We start from the raw sequence: 20,698 nt of genomic DNA on the forward strand, positions 1-20,698 counted from the left end.
ATGTGTAAAATATTCGAATATGCACAAAAATAATTATAAATTTTAAGCTGATATGTTACTTTTAATTCGTTTAAGCAAAATGATTTCAATATGTAAATATGTTAAAAGTTTTATGTGAAAAATATTTTTAAGAATGAAAAACTAATTGTTCATTTGTTTAGTTATTATTTAAAAATTAATTAATATTAAAAAATCTATTGTAGTATACTAATAAAATATCAAAATATAAAAAGTGTTTTTTTTTTAATTTTTTAATACTTAAATTTCTTTTTAACCATAAAGATATTTTTTAAAAAAATAATTTAATTCAAGTTTTAAATAGCGAGTTAATTTAGCTGGGTTGAAATTGCGAGGTAATAGCGTAATTGTACTTGTTCAGAAAACACAACAGCAAAGCGCGCCAAATCAGTATACCACTCTAGTGTAGTATACAATAAATCGGGCTGCCGGTGACAACCAAATTGCCGACCCAAAAACCTCCCTAGCAATAGCATGGGCAAGCAAAAGCAGCAGGTGATTTCCCGCTTCTTTGCTCCCAAACCTAAAATCAACGATTCATCAACTCCACCAACAGCCCCTCCATCTTCTTCGTCTCCGATTTCAAGCCCCAAAATCTCTGCCACTGTCTCTTTCTCACCCGCCAAAAGAAAACTCCTATCATCCCACCTCACCTCCTCCCCCAAAAGGCCCAAACTTTCCCCTCACACCCAAAATCCCATTCCCACTCCCTCTGTCCACCAGAAGTTCCTCGAAAAACTTTTAGAACCCTCCCCTGGAATCCCACAGCCGTCCTCCACTCAATCTTCAATTCCCAAAAAGTACACCCCATTAGAACAGCAAGTGCTGGACCTAAAGAATAAGTATCCAGATGTCCTTTTGATGATTGAAGTTGGTTACAAGTATCGATTCTTTGGGGAGGATGCGGAGATTGCGGCCAGAGTGCTGAGGATTTATGCCCACATGGATCACAATTTTATGACGGCTAGTGTGCCAACTTTTCGATTAAATGTCCATGTCAGAAGATTGGTCAGCGCAGGGTATAAGGTTGGAGTTGTTAAGCAGACTGAGACCGCGGCTATTAAGGCTCACGGGGATAACAAGACAGGCCCATTTTGCAGAGGGTTATCGGCCTTGTATACGAAGGCGACAATGGAGGCAGCGCAGGATGTTGGTGGAAGGGAGGAGGGTTGTGGTGGAGAGAGCAATTATCTCTGCTGTGTCGTGGACAAGAGTGTTTTGTTGGAGAATGCTGATCGTGGTTTTGATACAAGGATTGGGTTTATAGGTGTTGAGATTTCTACTGGGGACGTTGTTTATAGTGAGTTTGATGATGTTTTTTTAAGGAGTGGGCTTGAGGCTGTAGTTTTGAGCTTATCTCCAGCTGAGTTGCTTCTTGGGGACCCACTTTCTAAACAAACTGAGAAGGTAGTTTTACTTAACTTTAGAATATGATGTATTTTTTGGGGTTAAAAGAAAGTAAAGAAACAATGGGAATCTTTATTTCCAATGTAAATAGTATGCAATTTTAAAATTCATTATAAGATGTGATTTAATATGTCAGATTGTTTATTATTAACTTGAAGCGTGCACATGTAAATAATTTGTTATGCATGATCAGTGAATGGATATCAGGTTAGATGCTAGTCATCAGTGTCAGGTATAACACCATAAAGAACAGGGAAAGATGATTGAATGGGTTGTTTTTAATTGAAATGTTCCTTAATGCAAAGGGATGGATGCAAACCTCCAGTGGAATCAATCGAGGTGTCTATTTAGTCTTAGATTATAGAGATTATGTTCTTATTGTTTGCAAAGCCAACATAATGCATCATTTATTCCCAGTATATTATAGTTCATAGTTATAGATTGTGGGATCAAGTTCTGCTTTATTCTGCATAAGAGGTGCCTCTATTCCTATTGACAAACTCCTGCCAATACTAAAATGGTAGATATTATCAAGAATGAGCGAAAATATTTGTTAAAACCAAAGATGGAAAAAAGTGTTAAAGAGTTGTATAACTCCTAGGAGATGTGCATCAAAATAAATTTAGCCTTGATCACATGGGACTCTTTTATTATCAGTTGCTACTGACATATGCTGGACACTATTCAAATGTCCGCGTGGAGCGTGCCTCACGAGATTGCTTTAATGATGGTGGAGCACTTGCTGAGGTGATGTCTTTATATGAGAATATGGCTGAAGCTAAGGCAGAAGACAGTGAAAAGGAGGTGGGGTGGACAGAACATGGCAATAATCATCTGGATATTGAGGTCTGATATTTGTTATTTCCCTTTCCCATCAAAGCTTATAAAACTATATCTAAGAAAGAAACAACACTTTTTTCTGCTCTCTTTTCTGAGATGAGTTGTAAAATAAATATTTTCTTGCATCCTTATTTGTTTATTTTCCTTTCTTCATTTTGAATTCATGTATTTCATCCTTTTTGGATTATGAAGGGAATTATGAACATGCCAGATTTGGCTATGCAAGCGTTGGCATTAACTATCCGTCATCTAAAACAGTTCAGATTAGAAAAAATTTTGTGCCTTGGTGCTTCATTTCGGACGTTCTCAAGCAACATGGAGATGAATCTTTCAGCCAACACGCTTCAACAGTTAGAGGTAATTAATTATCTTGTTTCCGCAGAACTTGTGTGTATTCTAAGTTGAGTTGTCACTGCATCAGGTTTTGAGGAATAACTCAAATGGGTTGGAGTCCGGCTCATTGCTGCATGTCATGAATTATACTCTAACTGTTTCTGGTTCTAGGCTACTGCGCCACTGGGTATGGGATGATCTTGACTCTAATATATTTTATGGCAACTTTGTCCATTTCAAAGTCTCAATATGCAAGTGTTACTATGTGATACAGGTGACCCATCCTTTATGTGATAGAAATATGATATCTGCCCGTCTTGATGCTGTTTCTGAGATTGCAGAATCCGTGGGATCTTACAGAGCTTCTCAAAATGTTGGAAGCATTGATGAAGAAAATTCTGATGTAGCAATTGTACAACCTGACTTCTATTCTTTGCTTTCTACTGTTTTGACTAACTTGGGAAGGTCACCAGACATTCAACGTGGAATAACAAGAATTTTTCATCGGACTGCCACTGCTTCTGAGGTAAATTTTGGCTTGTTTTTGAGATTGCTCACATATATGCCCATATTATGTCAATGTTTTGCACCTCATCTTTCTGTTTGTTAATCCTAATATTTTGCGTTGTATATCTTTCCTCATCGTCAACCCTTCAACCTTGTGCTTTTGTGGGCTGCAGGTAAAAGGTAGCTGGTGCTACCTTTTATATTTTATAATTCATAGTAACAATTTTGCTGCACCATAACTCGTAATTGTCTAATATTTGTGCCATTAGATCAGTTGTGTCTTTTCTACCTCAATATAATTTAGACTTGGTTATTGAGTGGTCCCATGTGCTTTATGTGATTTTCTGCAATGTAGCTATTCAGTTTAATTATGATCTATAAGAAAAGACCTAGTGTTCTGTATTTATCCATTCTGTTAGAATTAATCCTTCAAACTGGTTTTTCTGTCCTACATATTCTGAGCCATCCAGACTGGAGTAGCCCTTTAGCTGGGTACTGAAACTAATAAGTTCAATTGAAGAGTACATCTTTTTAACAGCCACCAACTGCTGGTGCCTATGTGTTGTGCTTTCTGCACTGAATGCTAACAGATTTAAACTGTTGAATGGCAGTTCATTTCAGTTATTCAAGCTATATTGCATGCTGGAAAACAATTTCAGCAACTTCATGCTGAAGATGAGCACAACAATAAGAAAGTTCGAGCAAAGACTGTGCGCTCAGTTCTATTAAAAAAACTGATATTTACTGTGTCGTCATCTAGTGTAGTTGGTAATGCTGTAAAACTTTTGTCCACCCTGAATAAAGAAGCAGCTGAGCGCGGGGATCTGGCAAACTTAATTGTCATTCATAATGACCAATTTCAAGGGGTTTGTACATTACATGAAATTCTCTTATTCTTCCTGTTTGTGTTTCACGTTGAAGTGTTTATATTTTATCTAGTAAATTCTCCCTAAACATTTTACCATGTTTTATTATGAGCAGGTTGCAAGTTCCCGGAAAGCAGTTCAATTGGCAAAGGAGAAGTTGGATTCGTTAATATGCTTGTATCGCAAGCAGCTAAAAATGCACAATTTGGAATTTATGAGTGTATCTGGAAACACACATTTGATAGAGGTAGGTAAACCAGTCAACATATCTGCAATTAGTGAAGTGCATTTGCATTTTGTTAATGCTAGTCATGAAATATTTCTCAGTATAGTTTTCATGCTGAGATTCTATTATTTAGTTAGAATCATCATCTGAGAATTCTTTTTGTCACAATCCCCAGGACTTCACCTAGTTAACTTGGGAAAAATAAAACAAACAGAAAAATTTAAGAACCAATAGGAACAATGTGGTTTGGCTATAAGGTCCACATGCACGGGTGAAAGCAATCAAAGAAAGGTCCACTGATTAAATAGCAGATCAAAGACCACTAAAATTGTTGCACCCACATCATTCTCGGTAACTCTCGCTAGCGCACTCGTTCTCAATACACAAGCAGAGCTTTGCCTTTTAATTCCTTGACTCAGTCCCCAAATTGCTAAGTGTGAGCACAATTAATTAATTATACTGTTTTGCTGGCCAGCTGGCCCAAACTCAAATAATAATATTCTTCCAAGAAGCTTCCTATCCAATGGGTTGAAGAGAAAAGGCCACAATTCGAGACACAGGCTAACAAAATTTGACCTAAATGATGTATGATAATGCTGAATATCTTGTTTATGTGTATCAGTGTTTATTCCTTGTTATTAGGCATGAACTTGTCTAGCCTATATTGGGCAAGTACATTATGTCCCTAATGAGGTTGTGGAGTTGCTAACTTCTCAATTAAATGGGTAACAATTACCTTCTGGATTTACTAAATTATTTCACACCTAATTTGACTAGCATTGATTGCAGTTGCCTGCAGATGTCAGAGTACCTGTAAATTGGGTGAAGGTAAACAGTACTAAGAAGACAACTCGCTATCACCCGCCTGAAGTTTTGACTGCCTTAGACCAGTTATCACTGGCCAATGAGGAGCTCATGGTCATCTCCCGAGCAGCATGGGATAATTTCCTAAGGGGTTTTGAGAAATATTATGCGGAGTTCCAAGCTGTTGTTCAAGCACTTGCTGCTTTGGATTGTTTGCATTCACTTGCCTGTCTTTCAAAAAACAAGGTATACCCTTGGAAGAATCAGGAAAATTTCTGCCTAATTGGGATGCTATATGACCATTTCTGTAATTTCTTTGCAGAATTATGTCCGTCCAGTGTTTGTGGATGACAGTGAACCTGTTCAGATACACATTTCTTCTGGTCACCACCCGGTACATATTTTTCATTCCAAAACCTGAAGACAGTGTGTGGTTGTTGGACTTGCAAGGAATGTGTTAATATCTTGTGTTATAAAAATGAGAATGGACCAAGTGACAGTTTAAACTGTTGTCCTATTTGTTGGATATTTATAATAAAACCAGGATCACTCATCAAACTTTATATGATGAGATAATTCAACAAGTTCACTTTTTCGTTATTCAGACAAGCCCAAAGATGTTGGTGGACCTGGATCTAGAATAAGTTACCTTTACTAAAACATTTCCAAGTCCATTCACTCTGTGTTGTTGAAATTTACAAGTGTATTTATTCTCACTTGTGAATTTATAATATTGGAATTTGTATTTTGTTGGGGGTCTGTTTGTTTACTTCATACAAACTTTGATCAGGTTTTGGAGACCATATTACAAGACAGTTTTGTCCCAAATGATACCCATTTGCATGCAGATGGAGAGCATTGTCAGATAGTCACTGGACCCAACATGGGGGGAAAAAGTTGCTATATTCGTCAAGTTGGTCTCATTGCAATGATGGCTCAGGTAAGATGGGATTATGATCAACTCATTTTCGTTTATATAATGTTCTGGGCAATGGTCATACTAGGACTATCGAATAAAGCCCTGTTAATTTCTATGCAATATGTTCAAGAGGGTTGTTTTCTTCTAGGAACCTTGCATAGAATACCCGATATATCTACAGCAGGTTAAAAATTAAAATACTATATTAAAAATATGCACCTTATAGGGTATTATTTTAAATCAATCAATTCAAATTTTTGTGTATTCTCTGATGTTTATTGATATTTTCTTAATGTCTTTTCCTAATAGTGATTCTTCAAACTCCAAAATTTGTCTCTTGCTTTCAAATTTTAATTGACAAAATATATATGATTACGGCTGCTTCATTCGAAGTTGCACTCTGATTCATCTAGGTTGGGTCCTTTGTACCAGCATCATCAGTAAAATTGCATGTGCTAGATGGGATCTACACTCGAATGGGAGCTTCTGACAGCATCCAACAAGGGAGAAGTACCTTTTTAGAAGAGCTGAGTGAAGCTTCTGATATACTCCACAAATGCACAGCACGTTCACTGGTTATCATGGATGAGCTTGGTAGAGGCACAAGTACACATGATGGTGAAGCGATTGCTTATGCTACGTTACACCATCTACTGGAAGATAAGAGATGCATGGTACTCTTTGTAACCCACTATCCTAAGATCGCTGATATCAAAACTGAATTCCCAGGCTCTGTGGGGACATACCACGTTTCGTACCTGACTTCAGAGAAAAATACAGATGCAATGGACTCAAAATTCTGTGATGAAAATGTCACTTACCTTTACAAGCTGGTGCCTGGTGTGTCGGAGAGGAGTTTTGGATTTAAGGTTGCGCAGCTGGCACAGGTAAGTTATGTCTGTTGGCTGTATTATTTTTTTCTTTTTTCGGTGGTCTCGGGTGTTTGGAGTTGTATATTTATGATTTTTAGTATGTACTAATCTCCATTTAACATCTCCAAGCTGATTACTTTTGTTTTAGCCACATTAATGAATTAAGTGCACTGTCACGTGATTAACATAGTGCTCCCTTAAGATTTATCTGAAAGCTCAGTTGCATTAGACTTTTGTTGAACTCAATATGGGTGCAATTGTAGAGATGAAAACATATATGCGCATAAAGATGACTGATAACACACTAAATTCGGTTGCAGTTACCTTCATCATGTATCAGACGGGCCACCATCATGGCTGCAAAGCTAGAATTGGCTGTAAGCCGCAGAATGGGAAGCAAATTGGATAAAAGGCAGTTGCTGGAGGTACTGAGAAGTGATTTGGAACATGAAACCCGGGACTGCATTTCAGAATCTTCTGACTCCTTCCCTACTGGAAGTATGGACAATAACGAAGTATTAAGTAATGCTTATCAGAAATTATTTATGAACTTGAAGTTTGCAGTAGTTAATGGAGATCCTGCTAAAAGCTTGCAGTTTTTGGAGAAAGCTATAACCATAGGTAAGGCATTATTGAAAGGGTGAAATTGAAAACATATGGTCTTGATTAATTTGCTAATTTTGGTCGCGTCTGGATTTACCTCGGATTTGCTTTGAATAGTATCATGTGTCAAGCAGCTTTCGAGATAAGGAGATCAATGACGGCTAGAGTTGGCAGGAAATTTTTGTTTAGACTCTTCTGGATTCAAAATGTAAATATACAATACCCATGTATTTAAAAGGGGTGGAGTTGTACGCTATTTAAATTTTTGTATAGAGAAAATTTAATCACATGATGTTTTGTTTATTTATTTACTACTTTTCTCTCTCTAGTTCTTCACTACCCAAATGATATGATTATTTACTAGGAATTGATAGAAGAGATCCGATTGAAAAAAAAAAAAGATTACTTCATCATTATAAATCATAACACGTTGATATTTCTTCGCCACCTAATAATCTCCATTCATGATCTTCAAGAAATGTCGTCTCTAATGCTGGCTAAAAACAACCTAAGCTCCCTCGACTTCCTCACATGCTCAGGCGACATTTCAGTTTCTGATTCACTCAAATCTATCACAAGATTACGTTGATCACTGATGACATTGCAACTTGAGAGCTTACGGGTAATTACTGGTGGAGAAGGGCTCAAGAGATCAATGATCTCATGTTTTTTTGCAAGACCTGTATCAATATCACAAGGCAGGGCAGCATTACAGTAATTATCACCTTGTATCTCTGCAAAAAGAGGGTCTTGGTTTTCAGATTGGACTGCGGTTGCAGTTGCAGTTTTGTTATCCTCTGATGTCACTGCTGTTGAAGGATAGGAGAACTTAAAACCGTCATTACTTCCTGATTCAATGTCAAGCAACAAAGTTTGGAGCCTTAGATCAACTTCAGCCACAGTTGAACTTGATCTGTTTTCTGATTTCTTTGTCCTTGGTTTCCTGTGATTTTGTTTCTTCCCCAGAGCTCTTTTCTCCTCGAACTCAACAATCTTTTCAGGACAAGCCCTAGATAGGGACAAGACATGAAAGCTTATCTTTAAAAATCCCAACTTAATATAGTATTAGATTTATAACTTTGAGAATGCTGATAAAAACCGCAGAAAAATAGGGAGTATTCTATACTTTGACCAAGTGATGGAAAAGAAAAGAATGAAGTTTTTCTTTTTCACTGGTTCAAAACTTGAATATTTATTAGCCTTATACGCATCTTTATCTTGATGCATGATTTCAAAAATCTGTCCAAATTATGTTTTTAAGTTGAAACTATGAATTGGTAACTACCCCAGCCTATAAATAACACATGCATGGAAAGTTAATAATTATAAGATTACCTTTCTATGAGATCAGCAGGAACTATGGAAGTTTCAAGTCCATAAACTCCTTCCCACAAAACCTCAAAGCATTCTCTTCCCTGAACTTTTCTCTGTTTAACAATGGCAGATACAGGGCATTTAACTGGCATCTGCAAAGCATAAGGTCTTTCTATAAGTAATGTAATTATGTAAGAGAGAGCAGACCTAGTTTACAGATCAACAACATAAACATGATGAAAGAGCACAATCAGTGCTCCGGAGATTAGTACAGAACAGGAGACCAAATTGTATGATTTACATATCAATATGTTTTTAAATGATTATGTTCAAACTTAGCAATTAGGGGAGGAAATCATCATACGGTATATAATGTTTAAAAGAAGTAAACATTGTTTCTACAATGACTGAAACAAATGCATTCCACAATTGCAGGCATTTTATAAGATGTATGATACTCCAGGTTTTAATCATCAATGCTGAAAAAGGTTCTCATACAAAAGTACGGGCTTTGAATTTTGAAGCCACACTCTCATCAACTTGGCAATGTAAACATCTCCTGAACACTGATCACTGTGACATTTGATTAACATAAGTGGCTAAAGAGGACATTTAACAGTCTAACAGCTGAAAGGGAAAATAAATTTAAGAAGATCAATTATTGGCAATGTAAATTTCTAGAACAAGAATACCTTGCATAAAGGAGGATTTACTCCCACTTCTGATGAAGTTGAACGCAAATTGGCAAATCTCCGCAAATCTCTTTCAGCAATTTTTGGAAGAATATACTCATCTAAGCCAAGGAAATGGGACAAAAAGGGGAAAAAATCTAAAGTTAATCAAAATGATGCAAAACCTCTCCTCTCACTCTCAGTCAAATGGCCAACAGTAGGGAAGAAGGGGCTAAAATGCAAATAAATAAATGAGAATCAACTAGACGAACACCTCACTACATAATACAAAAAGATACCCATTAACATTTTGAATTTCAGAGCTAATACAAATTGCAATAAAAATTAAAAGCTTGGGCACGCAAGGAAACCCATCATTCTGAACCATTCTAAATCTGTATTGACTTGATTAAAACACTATGTTTAAACCAGCCTCCATGAGACCAAGGCAGCCATAAACATATTTCGCGTCAAGAAAATAACTAACAATTTGCACAAAACACAAAATACAAATGAATAAGAGGAGAAAAGCTAAGCTTTTGTTAATCATGGGATTACAAAATCTTCACATACACATCCAAATTATGCCAACATAAGAACCTTGCATCCGGTTCCATGTGTACAGTAGGAAGGCATATTGCATAGATGAGCACAAATCTGGATGTGCGTCAGTGTGCTGTCAATTAAGGAGCAAAGGACATACGGTACCTGTTTTTTCGGGTGGCCAACCAAAGAACTGAACACATATTTCTTGAAGTTTGACTCGTTGGAATGGCAGCTGAGCAAGAACCCTATGCAAGATAAAAAATAGTTAAAAAAGAAGATTATAAACAAGAGGGGACACTTAAGAAATTCAATTCCTAGTCAGCATAGGGTAGTCTGACAACTTTTACTGTTCTATTTAGATTACTCTGAACTTACAAATTAAGGTCCTTTCTCAATAAGAATGGGTTGATTTTTCCCTCAAATTCTTTTTAACTGGTATACTCAATTAATCACACAACATCAACTAAATGAAGCATTAGCATGGTCTTCAACTTTATATTCAAGCAAGAGAAACTTTTTTCCTTTTGAATTCTGAACGAAAGGTAATAATGCTTCATTTGTAGATTCAAATGAAAAGAAGCAAAAACAAAAAAGCCCCTTTAGAATGCAAGGGAAGTGCCACATTAGATTTTCCCCAAAGCCCAAAATGCATAAATCTTGTACAATTGGACATCCTATTCAGAGATAGGAGAGGGAAATTGACAGTTTGACTAGTTCGGTGTCGGTGTAAAAGAAAGGTGAAAATATATGAGTTCTTATGCATTTCTTTGATGTTATATCCCATGCATTAACTTGCATAGATAATTTACATAACAGGAGTGAGGCAAACAATATTACCTGTAGACCGCATCTGAATCTGCTGTGTGACATTCGGGCTTCAAATATGCATCAATTACGTGCAAAACTTGATTCTCCCTATCTAAATTGTTATCAGTTCCTACCAGAAGCATCAAGAATTTAAAGAAAAAGTCAAGTTACATTCTTTGGAAACAAAAACAATTGAAACTTTTTAATTCAATGAATAACTGTTTTTCAAAATACTAAATTATGTTTAGTTTACGAATTTAACAAGCGAAAGCATTGAACAAGAAAATCTCAAGTTTCAGTGAGCATTTAAACAACCATTCCCTTTAAATCTTATCTATACTCTGAATGCAACTGAATAAAACCAGACACAGAAGGCAAGAAATAAGATATAACAATCAATATTCAGGATTCAATAAGTTTAATTGGGTCTGTTTTCTTTCATTACCATAAGCATTGACTTCAGGATGAAACGAGTTTCGCTGTGTTTGTTTCCTTGAACTCTTAGTCTTCTTTGCAAAAGATAATCCTTCGGATGCAATTCGTTGAAGAATGTTATTGTCTCCAACTGACTTAACAATCTGGCATGCTGACTCCTGTAGGCAAGGAGAAAATGTGCTGTCACATGAACACTTACTTACCTGCTTACTGAAATAATGGTAGGAATTTGGGCAAAAAGGAGAAAGTATATATCTAATCAAATTTAGAAGCAGCAGAATGAATAAGACATACTGGACCCAATCCATGAACTCCATGAGAGTAGTCACTTCCAAGAAGAAGGGCCAGCACAATCTAAATCAATAAGATAATGAATTAATAAGCTCTGCATTTGATAATTACATGTAAAATGTCAAAAGGCAGATAGAAGTTGATAATAACTTACCAGCGAGTTCCTCCCAAATCCAAGTTTGCTCTCTATGTCAACCATTTCATAACAAACTACATGACCACCTTCCCCTAGTGCATCAGAAAAATGGTTAGCTACATTAATAACAGTTAGCTACATTAATGCTCAATTGAAATCCATCATTAAACAGATCAACGAGTAATGAATCTTCATAGGCTCACCAAGGCATATGTCTCTGTACACTGTTCTTGCACCAAAAAGGAAGACATCTGAATCTGAAGTGAAACACCCATCCTAAAGATCATCATAAAACAGATAAGCAAAATGATGGTGCACATTCATCAATTTCAACTTGACCAAATTTTAGAGTAAAAAATTACAACTCACACATAATGATTCTGAATTTAGTAGTGCACACTGTGCTTCAGCTTCCTCAATTCTGAATTTGGAAAAAGTCAAAGAATTTGTCAAGGTTCCCAATAAAGAAAGGAGGACAGAAACTAACTTAAGCTTTGGCATAAGCAATAATCTCCCTGCCTAATTGTTGATGTCTTAGCAGATTCCTATATTTCTTGAACCATGGTTTTCATTAGAATAAAGCCAGCAATCCTATACTCAGCCTTCGCATACAAACAAGACATCTAAGTAGTAATCGTAAACTAGACAAACATTATGAAAAACTTTATTGCTGTTCTCATCTTCAGCATTACTAGCTACAAACTAGGGGGGGGGGGACTTTTAAAAAAAGATTCATAATTACCCATCTAAGCAAGGGATCCCAAGTGCTAATCCAATGCTTTTTGCTTCCTTTATCATGCGTGAGAACTCAGATCCCATGTTTCTCCGAAGTGAGCAAGTTTTTGTTGAATTTGTTTCATCCTCAGCAACCTGCAGTATAAAGAAACCATATCCAATTAACAAATGAAATGAAAGAAAATAAGGGAAGGAGAAAAAGACAATAATATGTATAGGGGTAAAAGATAAATAGACATAGTGCAGCATAATGTTACCTACCTCAAATCCAGAATTTAACCGTTTTCTGTAGGTGGCAAGTTTGATAGCAGGAATTGATCCATCTACAAGGCAACAAAATCTCACCAGTCAAATGATATTAAAATGACCATAGACCCAAACTCGTATTACTAAAACTGAATCTTAAAACATAGTTTCTTAAGTGTCGGAATGCAAAGTCGGGGAAACTTTTCTGAACTTCCATAAAACTGAAAACTTTCATCATTATGAATATTACCTGTAGCCTTTTTTCACCAGAATTATGCCCTAATGCTCGTATTCACAAGAATAAGTACCAAGTCCCAGTATGAACACGACCACGAGTCAAAATCATAATTCAACACCCAATTCAATTAAGATAGAGCAATAAAATAACTATGGGTGATCCCCTTCACTATATGCTGAACAGAAGGGTCTTAAATTTAAAGATTAAGCTGTAAATTGTAAACTACTGAGACAGAGAGAGAGAGAGAGAGAGAGAGAGAGAGAGAGAGAGAGAGAGAAAATACCAGTAACAAAAATAAGACTACAATTCAAAGCAATGAGAGCTCTGAGACGGTGAAATAGACTCTTGAGATAGAGCTTGTCTTGGATAGAGCAATGTGATTTATTAACCCTTTGAAGTTGAACCATCCAACAAGACAGATCGATGCATATTCTTTTGTTTCTGGGAAAAAAAAGAAAGGAAAGAAAGAAAATTGTAAGGCAGGAGAAAACATGGTTGTGTCAAATGGGAAGAGGAAGTAAAGTGGTTACTTACTGGAGATAATGAAGTGGCAGAGTTTTCTTACATGATTCTACGATATCCCATAAATTCTTCACCCCCATCACTCTCTCTCCGATATGTTACAGAAGCTTCAAAGAGGGAAAAGGCTCTCGTCTGGTTGCATTTGAAAATCGCGAATTTGAAATTTCTTTTTTTTTTTTTTTTCTTCAGAAGTCCTGCTGGATACAGCAGCAAGAAGAATTACGATGTCGTTTTGCAGAATCCGACTCGAATACAACGAGTTGTCGAGTTTCAATTGGTATTTTATTGAGTTTAAATTTAATTTAGATTTTATACATTATGTATTTGTTTTTTTTAGAGGATATATTATGTATTTGTTGATTAGATATTAAAACACATTTAATCAACAAATATTTATTATTTAATATTTTATTTTTGTTGATTAAATATTAAACATATATTATTTTCAAAGATAATTAAAACATATATTTTTTGGTATTTTATTTATAAATTTGAAATATTATATTCTAATAATATTTTTATAGAATTATAAACTTTGTTAGTATATTTAATTATTGAATTTTAAATTAATCACATAGTTTTGTTAAAAATTTATACATATATCTCTTAATTTATTTTAAACTCAATAATTTAATTCTTATATTTTAAATTCATTAAACTGAAAGCTGAAAATAATAATTTTTTAACATTACCATTTCAAAAATAATAATAATTTTTTAACATTAATAAAATAAGAAATATAACGATTAAACCACTAATTTTGAAAAAGTGGAAGGATAAATATATAATTTAAATTATAGAAAAATAATTTACCTTTAAAAGATAATATCCCCGAATCTCAGCCGGGGAAATGCAGGAGCATCATCCATTTTCCACTTCAGTGTGTCTATTTAAGCGATGAACAGTTTACTTAGCAGATCTATTTGCACCAATTTTGAACAGTAGTCTTCAATTATGCTGTTTGCTTAATGGATAGATCTTGAATCATTGATAGCAAAATCTGGTGGAAATTAATCTACTTCGTAGCAAGCATTTGCTTTTAGCTGTCATTATCCTGTGCAGGAACTAATTAAGGCTTTGGCAATTTTGTCGCCGAGGCTGCGCAAGTGTTTAACAAGCATAGAACATTTGAGGGTTGTGCTGGTCAACCATTCAAATCAGGCATGTAGACAATACTTGATTATCGCTGTTTTTTTTTTTTTTTTTGGAATAATCTCGACGAGGACCAGACTTTCTAATATCTGAGTTTTAATATTTTATCTACCAGAAACGGCGATCTCAGGCAGATTACCTTGACTATTTTTGGGATTTCTTTTCTGTATTTTGAAATTCTGAAGCATAGAAATTTTGAAGGTTGGCGTGAAATCTCATTTAATACGAATGCTGTATCTGAAATTATATTTAACCTTTTTTTCATTAATATTTTACGCAACATAGCAGTGGTTTGTCTTTCCCGTGCAGCGTAAGGGTAGCTATAAATTCTAAGTTGACCGTGGAATGAATTTTTTTCAATTAAATACATAATATAACAAGGGTTCCACTGTGGATTTAATTACGTTAGCCCAAACACAGCTCTAAAGACGAATTGTAATTGGAGGAGCTTTTGTTTTCTGGCATTGCTTTGCTAGACTAAAAGTCCGAAAAAGTGAAAAAAAAAATGGAAGCAATTTTATGCTTATTTATTTACGAAAAATATATTTTACAATTTTTTATGTTTGGAATACACAGAAATCTCTACTAACAAATATTTTTTTACTACAAAAATTAAGTTATTTTCAATAAAGATTTTTTTTTTCAAAAAAGTAATTTTCTAAAGTTTTATAATTTTATTAAGACTAATTTTTATCTAACCTCCATATAAAAAATATAATAAAATTAAAATTAAAGTATATGAATAATAGTTTTAATTTTTTTTAATCTTAAATAGTAAATTTATATTAATTTTTAACTAAAATTAGTTTTATCATAATAATTTCTTTTAATAATTTAATTATTTCATCTTTTTTAACTTTTATATATACATATATAATTTTGTTTTATTCTAATAGATAAAATAATTTAAATTAATTAGTATTATTTATTAAATTTAGATAATAAAATTATTTAAATTTTAAATTATAAATTATAATAGAGATTTTAGTATAATTAGAATTATTATTAAAATAATTTTAACTTTTATTTAATATTAATTATTAACAATACAAATATAAGATTTTACATAATTTTTTATTATTTAACGTTTATTAATAATAATTTAATATATATTAATAATAAATTTATTATTACTAAATCATATTTTTTAGTGAAATATTTTTTAATAATTTTAGCTTTTTTATAAATTTTATTTTAAATTATATAACAAAATTTTTCAAAGTTGAATTTAAATATAATAAGTAGGAGAAAGACTTTAGATTTATATAAATTTTAATTATAGATAAAAATATAGTTTCAATTTAAATACAAATCAATCTTTAAATAAATTAAATTTTAAAATAATAAAAATTTTATATTATTTTTTAACCAATAAAAATAGAGAGAAATTAGTAATTATTAAATTTAAATAAGAATAGTTTAGAAATTCTCTTTTTTTTTTATTCTCACTTTTATATATAATATAAATTATTAATTAAAACAATAATATCATGAAAAAATGATTTAAAAAAGAAACAAATTAATTTATGAGATAAATAAAATAAAATACATAATGTATATTATATATAACAAAAACACATGCTATTAAGAAAAATTAATTCTATACTAACTCTGTTCAACAACTAAAGTATAGTTAAGAAATTTTTATAAATTAGTAATTTTTATTTATAAATTTTAAAAAAATTAAGAAAAAACATATATAAAATTATAAAGAATTATCTAATTATAATTTTGATGTTCTCTAAATTTTGTCATTCCTAAAATAAGCCGACTAAGGATAATGAATGGAAATTATACAATATCATTTCTTAAAACTTGACCTATGAATTGCACTTTTCATTATTTTTCTCTTATCATTAATAACTCTTGTAACGACCCAAAAATCGGACCGCTACCGGCGCTAGGATCCAGATCGGATTAAGGCCGCTGGGACCCGTAGCAAGCCTGACATATAACCTGAAAACCTGTTTAATCCCATACATGATCAACAACATACATAAAAATTAAAACTTTTCTTTCATGCATTTCTCAAGTACCAACCTCAACCTGTGCATGTACTAAACATAAACATAACTATAAACATTGACCCCTCTGTGGGATCTCATCAAAACCCCAATGGGCTACATAATATGCGTTGAGTTGGTTCACATATACATCATAAAACATTTGAGATCATGCATTAAAAAGGGATTACAATATACTATGGTCAAGCACACTTCTAACCTCAATATCATCATTACATAGCATATCTATACATCATTATACAATTTGTCATGTCCACATTCTAGCTATTACATACACAAGACTTCATTACTCTTGCTGACCTCCTGGTCTACCCTGTACCTGCAAGCCTGGGGGGTTAAGGGAGAGGGGTGAGCTACAATAGCCCAGTGAGCAGAATAATAAAACATTTAAAACATATGATAACATGAAATGCATCACATCACATCTAATCACATCAAGGATGAATTTGTCACCAATAGTCCCCTACATGGTCCAACTGTGCCAGGGGCGTAGAATGGGCCTCGCTGGTCTTTCTCTTACATAACATAACATAACATGGTCCAACTGTGCCAGGGGCGTAGAATGGGCCTCACTGGTCTTTCTCTTACATGGTGCCAGGGGCGTAGAATGTGTAATACCCGGCAGATTCAGACATCGGAATTTCTACCGTCCGGTGGAATTCAAGGATGTCAGAGGTTTCTAGAAGGGTAAGAGAAAGGTTTTCTAGGTTTAGAGTGAAAATGATTGAGTTTTGAAGAGCAAAGGCCAAGGAGGCAGAATGCAGGTTCGGCCCCCGAAAGTTAAAGTTCGGCCGCCGAAAGTCCCCTAGTTTCGGCCCCCGAAGGCAATGTTTGGCCGCCGAACGTTGCATGGTTTTGCATGCAGGTTTGGCCGCCGAACCTGAGGCGGTTGCTCATCTATAAGGGCACCGAGTGGCAGAAAAAAGGGGAGACTTCTTCTCTCCTTCTGGCCTAGGTAAGTTCTTGATCTCCTTGAAGTGTTTTCATGGTTTTTTTTCAACTCTTTCAAGGTTTTAATGAGTTTGCCCCTTGTTTTGAAAAGGTAGGAGCTGTAAACAAGGTTTTAGAGTTTGATGCGTTTGAAGCTTGGTTTCTCCATATCTTTGCGTTTGAATCATACTAGCCTTTGTTCTTCAAGAGGTAAGTGTTGATCCATGGTTTTTATGATGTTTTATATGAGTTTTGTAAAGGGAAAAGGGAGCTAGGCATGAGTTTGCATGAGATGGGCATATAGGGTTGATGAATCCTTTATGTTTGATGTGTGCCTTGTGAGCTTGTTTTGTTGGAGTTTAAGTTGTTTTAAGCTCCTTTATGCTTGTTAAAGTGTTTATGCATGTTTTAGAGGGGTTAAATGCATGTATTGAGGATTGAGCAGGTGATGGAGGGACTGGCAGGCGTCCTTGTGCACGAAACTGAGTTCTGGATGAACTCAGGTTCGGCCGCCGAAAGTCCAAGTTAGGCCGCCGAACATGCCTGACTTTCGTCTCTGGAGGAGACATTCGGCCGCCGAAGGTGCTGCCGAAGGTGCCCTGTCCAGCTTTCCTTTGCTTGTTTTGCATGCATGTTTTGAGGTGTTTTAGAGGGGTTTTGGGAAGGTGTATAAGAGATGTTTATCAGTTGTATAGAGTATGTTTGGTACCTCATTTAAGTCCTCCATTGTAGGATTGGACCCGAGAAAACGAGGTATTTAGCAGTAGTAGCTGCTTCAGAGTTAGAGTTGGTCCAGAGCTAGTTAGCCCAGAGTTAGCCAAGCAGAGGCTACAGGTGAGTGGAACTACACTTTATAATTTTAAATTCAGAAATGACATACTTCTAGCATGTTCCATGCATCATAAAATGCCATGTTTTATATTAGGTTGTATTGCATTCGTTTCACGAATTTGATGCATTGCATAAGATGATATTTGTATGGATGAATGTTGGAGGATCCTTAGCCCTTGATAGAGCACAGAGTACAGATACAGAGTTATGGCATGAGGTAGCCATACCAGGTCGCTCCTGGATAGGCCAGGTCGCTCCTGGTACTATGAGTTAGACAGACAGTCTGTCAGATCAGAGATCAGAGTAGTCCAGGTGAGGCCTAATCGCTCCTGGCACAGTTGGACATGTTATGATATGAGTTATTTCAGAGTAGTCCAGGTGAGGCCTAATCGCCCCTGGCACAGTTGGACATACCAGTATGTATGTAGAGGGCTATGGTGACAAGTTCATCCTTGAGGTGATATGTTTGTGATGTGATACATTTCATGAGAACATGTAATTAATGAACTGTTTTGCCTGTTCCTTCTCACTGGGCTGTAGTAGCTCATCCCACTCCCTTACCCCAGTTTTGCAGGTTCTGAGATAGCTAGTTATGGGAAGTCAAAGTCAGCAAGAGTACAGAGAACAGTGATGCATGAATGTATGTTTGTAATAGCATAGTGGACATGATGTAATTAAAGATTAGTTGTCATTTACTGGATAGACTTGTGCTTTCTCTAGTGTCTTTGCCATAGTGTGATGTATGATTAATCCCTTGGTACATGCATCCTGTTTTACGTTTCTTGATGAGAAATGTGTGAGTTGGGCTTAACGTATGGCTTTGATGAGATACCAATGGGATGTGTTACAGCTTAAAAGGGTTTCAATCCCTTAACCCACAGCAGATAGTAGTCCCTGGTATAGGCCCTGAGGGCCATTTCAGATTGACATATCTGAGTAGCAGCAGTTAAGCCTACAGAGTTTTACAGGATTGTTGAGTCGTTTTGTATCATGTTTGGGATTTATCAGGTACACAGAGAGTATAGTTGGCTGACTACGGGTCCCGGCGGCCTTAAGCCGATCTGGATCCTAGTGCCAGTGATGGTTCGGACCGTTACTGAGGGGTACCGGTTTCCGGGTCGTTACAGATTGGTATCAGAGCATAGGGCCTCTAGAGTACGATGTGCTGAGTCGTATCTCACATCGGAAAGAGGTTAAGATGTCAGACGTGTAGATCTTCGAGTACGGTGTGTTGAGCGAAGATGCTCAAGGATCAGATTCCCACATCGGAAAGAGGTGTTGTCTTATATAGGAGGGAAAGCACAATAGGTACAATCATGTCCACTAGGATAGGATGTGGAGTTCTGTCTTGCATGATGATGTGAAATGCCATGATGAGCTGCATGTGCATTATTGATATGTTTGATATGTGCTGTGGATTCATGTGTTCTCACATGGATCATTTGATGATATTTTTGTGTGATGTTGTGCTTGTCAGAGGCAGGATGAGAGGAACTCGTCGATCTGCTAGATTGACTGGAGCTCCGTCGGAGGATGAGGACATGGATGCCCAACTCCCTGTTCTGCAAAAGGCAACATCAGATAGTTTAAGCAGAGAAGGTACATCAAGGGACCCTAGAAGGTCTAGTGATGAGAGTAGAAGGGGAGTTGTGCAGAGTGGTATGTCAGGGTTTAGGAGAGTCCTAGAGGAGGATGTGCAGAGCAGAGATGGTAGCTTTGGCAGGAGCAGGTTAGGAGGAGCTATGGGTGAGTCTCAAGGAGGCACTCAGGCCTCGAGATTTGTTCCACCTCAGTATCCACCCTACCAGTGGGGGGCAGAGTACCCGATGAGAGGTACATCAGAGTTTCCTAGTTATCACCCATATCCCACCTTTATGCCCTATCCTTCCTTTTATCCGCCATATCCACCGCCACATCCACAGTATACCATGTTTCCACTCTTCTTTGGTTATCCAAGTTTAGCAAACCCTACCTCAGGGAATGTTACACCTCCTCCACCACCAATAGAACCAGTAGCCCCAGTTGTCCAAATACCTCAGCCTAGTTCACCTGGAGGAAGTAGGGTACAGATGACAGACTATTTGCGGTTAGATGTTCCCAAGTTTGAGACTGGTGATGACCCTTTTGAGTATCTCAGAATGGTCAAGATGATAACTGATGAGTTGGGAGCCAGTGAGCGTAGAGCCATTCAGATGGCAGGGGTCACATTGAAATGTGAAAAGGCAAGGGAATGGTTCAACCAGTATGTGAACCCGAGGGTAGAAAGCTTATCCTGGGAACAGTTTGCAACAGAGTTTGCTGAAGGGGCTTTTCCAGATAGCGCAAGGAAGAGGTTCCATGATATAGTAGATAAGGCACAGAAGAGAGAAGCTAGTGCCAAACTTGCAGGGACAAGTGATGTGAATCTCTCCCCTCTGCACGAGGC

At 35.9% G+C, this 20,698-nt stretch overlaps 2 protein-coding genes across 5 annotated transcripts; one reads left to right on the forward strand and one right to left on the reverse strand.

The window, feature by feature from the left end:
• The first annotated feature begins 369 nt into the window (after positions 1-369).
• LOC110600078 (DNA mismatch repair protein MSH3) lies at positions 370-7,723 on the forward strand. 2 transcript variants are annotated; one of them, XM_021736790.2, is made up of 13 exons: positions 370-1,425; positions 2,083-2,271; positions 2,458-2,622; positions 2,687-2,785; positions 2,873-3,124; positions 3,717-3,971; positions 4,087-4,218; positions 4,987-5,247; positions 5,324-5,395; positions 5,792-5,941; positions 6,334-6,807; positions 7,113-7,413; positions 7,530-7,723. In XM_021736790.2, exons 1-13 carry the CDS (start codon positions 493-495, stop codon positions 7,628-7,630), a joined length of 3,384 nt encoding a protein of 1,127 aa, XP_021592482.1. In that variant the 5' UTR covers positions 370-492; the 3' UTR covers positions 7,631-7,723. The 2 variants fall into 2 exon arrangements, with proteins under 2 accessions (XP_021592482.1, XP_021592483.1); XM_021736791.2 differs by having other exon boundaries at positions 371-1,425; positions 7,513-7,723.
• A 57-nt stretch (positions 7,724-7,780) lies between these two features.
• On the reverse strand, positions 7,781-13,517 carry LOC110600079 (single-strand DNA endonuclease 1). Of its 3 annotated transcripts, none has more exons than XM_043950459.1 (14): positions 13,349-13,517; positions 13,098-13,255; positions 12,592-12,653; positions 12,338-12,465; positions 11,965-12,016; positions 11,799-11,871; positions 11,614-11,687; positions 11,463-11,522; positions 11,179-11,326; positions 10,764-10,863; positions 10,089-10,171; positions 9,402-9,538; positions 8,731-8,861; positions 7,781-8,404 (listed from the first exon to the last, which is right to left on the reverse strand). In XM_043950459.1, the coding sequence occupies exons 1-14, from the start codon at positions 13,414-13,416 to the stop codon at positions 7,867-7,869; spliced, it is 1,812 nt and encodes a 603-aa protein (XP_043806394.1). In that variant the 5' UTR covers positions 13,417-13,517; the 3' UTR covers positions 7,781-7,866. The 3 variants fall into 3 exon arrangements, with proteins under 3 accessions (XP_043806394.1, XP_021592484.1, XP_043806395.1); XM_021736792.2 differs by having other exon boundaries at positions 9,402-9,502; positions 13,349-13,516; XM_043950460.1 differs by having other exon boundaries at positions 13,380-13,506.
• Between the last annotated feature and the right edge of the window lie 7,181 nt (positions 13,518-20,698).

The sequence above is a fragment of the Manihot esculenta genome, chromosome 14 (genome assembly GCF_001659605.2).
Source record: "Manihot esculenta cultivar AM560-2 chromosome 14, M.esculenta_v8, whole genome shotgun sequence".
NCBI lineage: Eukaryota > Viridiplantae > Streptophyta > Magnoliopsida > Malpighiales > Euphorbiaceae > Manihot > Manihot esculenta.

Bases quoted from the DNA above. Each gene is read 5' to 3' on its own strand.
- LOC110600078 (XM_021736790.2), top strand. From the start codon at position 493: ATGGGCAAGCAAAAGCAGCAGGTGATTTCCCGCTTCTTTGCTCCCAAA. The intron at 5,396-5,791 runs GTACATATTTTT...AACTTTGATCAG, and splicing joins TTTCTTCTGGTCACCACCCG to GTTTTGGAGACCATATTACA. The intron at 7,414-7,529 runs GTAAGGCATTAT...TGTGTCAAGCAG, and splicing joins GGAGAAAGCTATAACCATAG to CTTTCGAGATAAGGAGATCA.
- LOC110600079 (XM_043950459.1), bottom strand. From the start codon at position 13,416: ATGGGGGTGAAGAATTTATGGGATATCGTAGAATCATGTAAGAAAACT. The intron at 13,256-13,348 runs GTAAGTAACCAC...TTTTTTTCCCAG, and splicing joins CTGCCACTTCATTATCTCCA to AAACAAAAGAATATGCATCG. The intron at 11,688-11,798 runs GTGAGCCTATGA...CTGATGCACTAG, and splicing joins GTACAGAGACATATGCCTTG to GGGAAGGTGGTCATGTAGTT.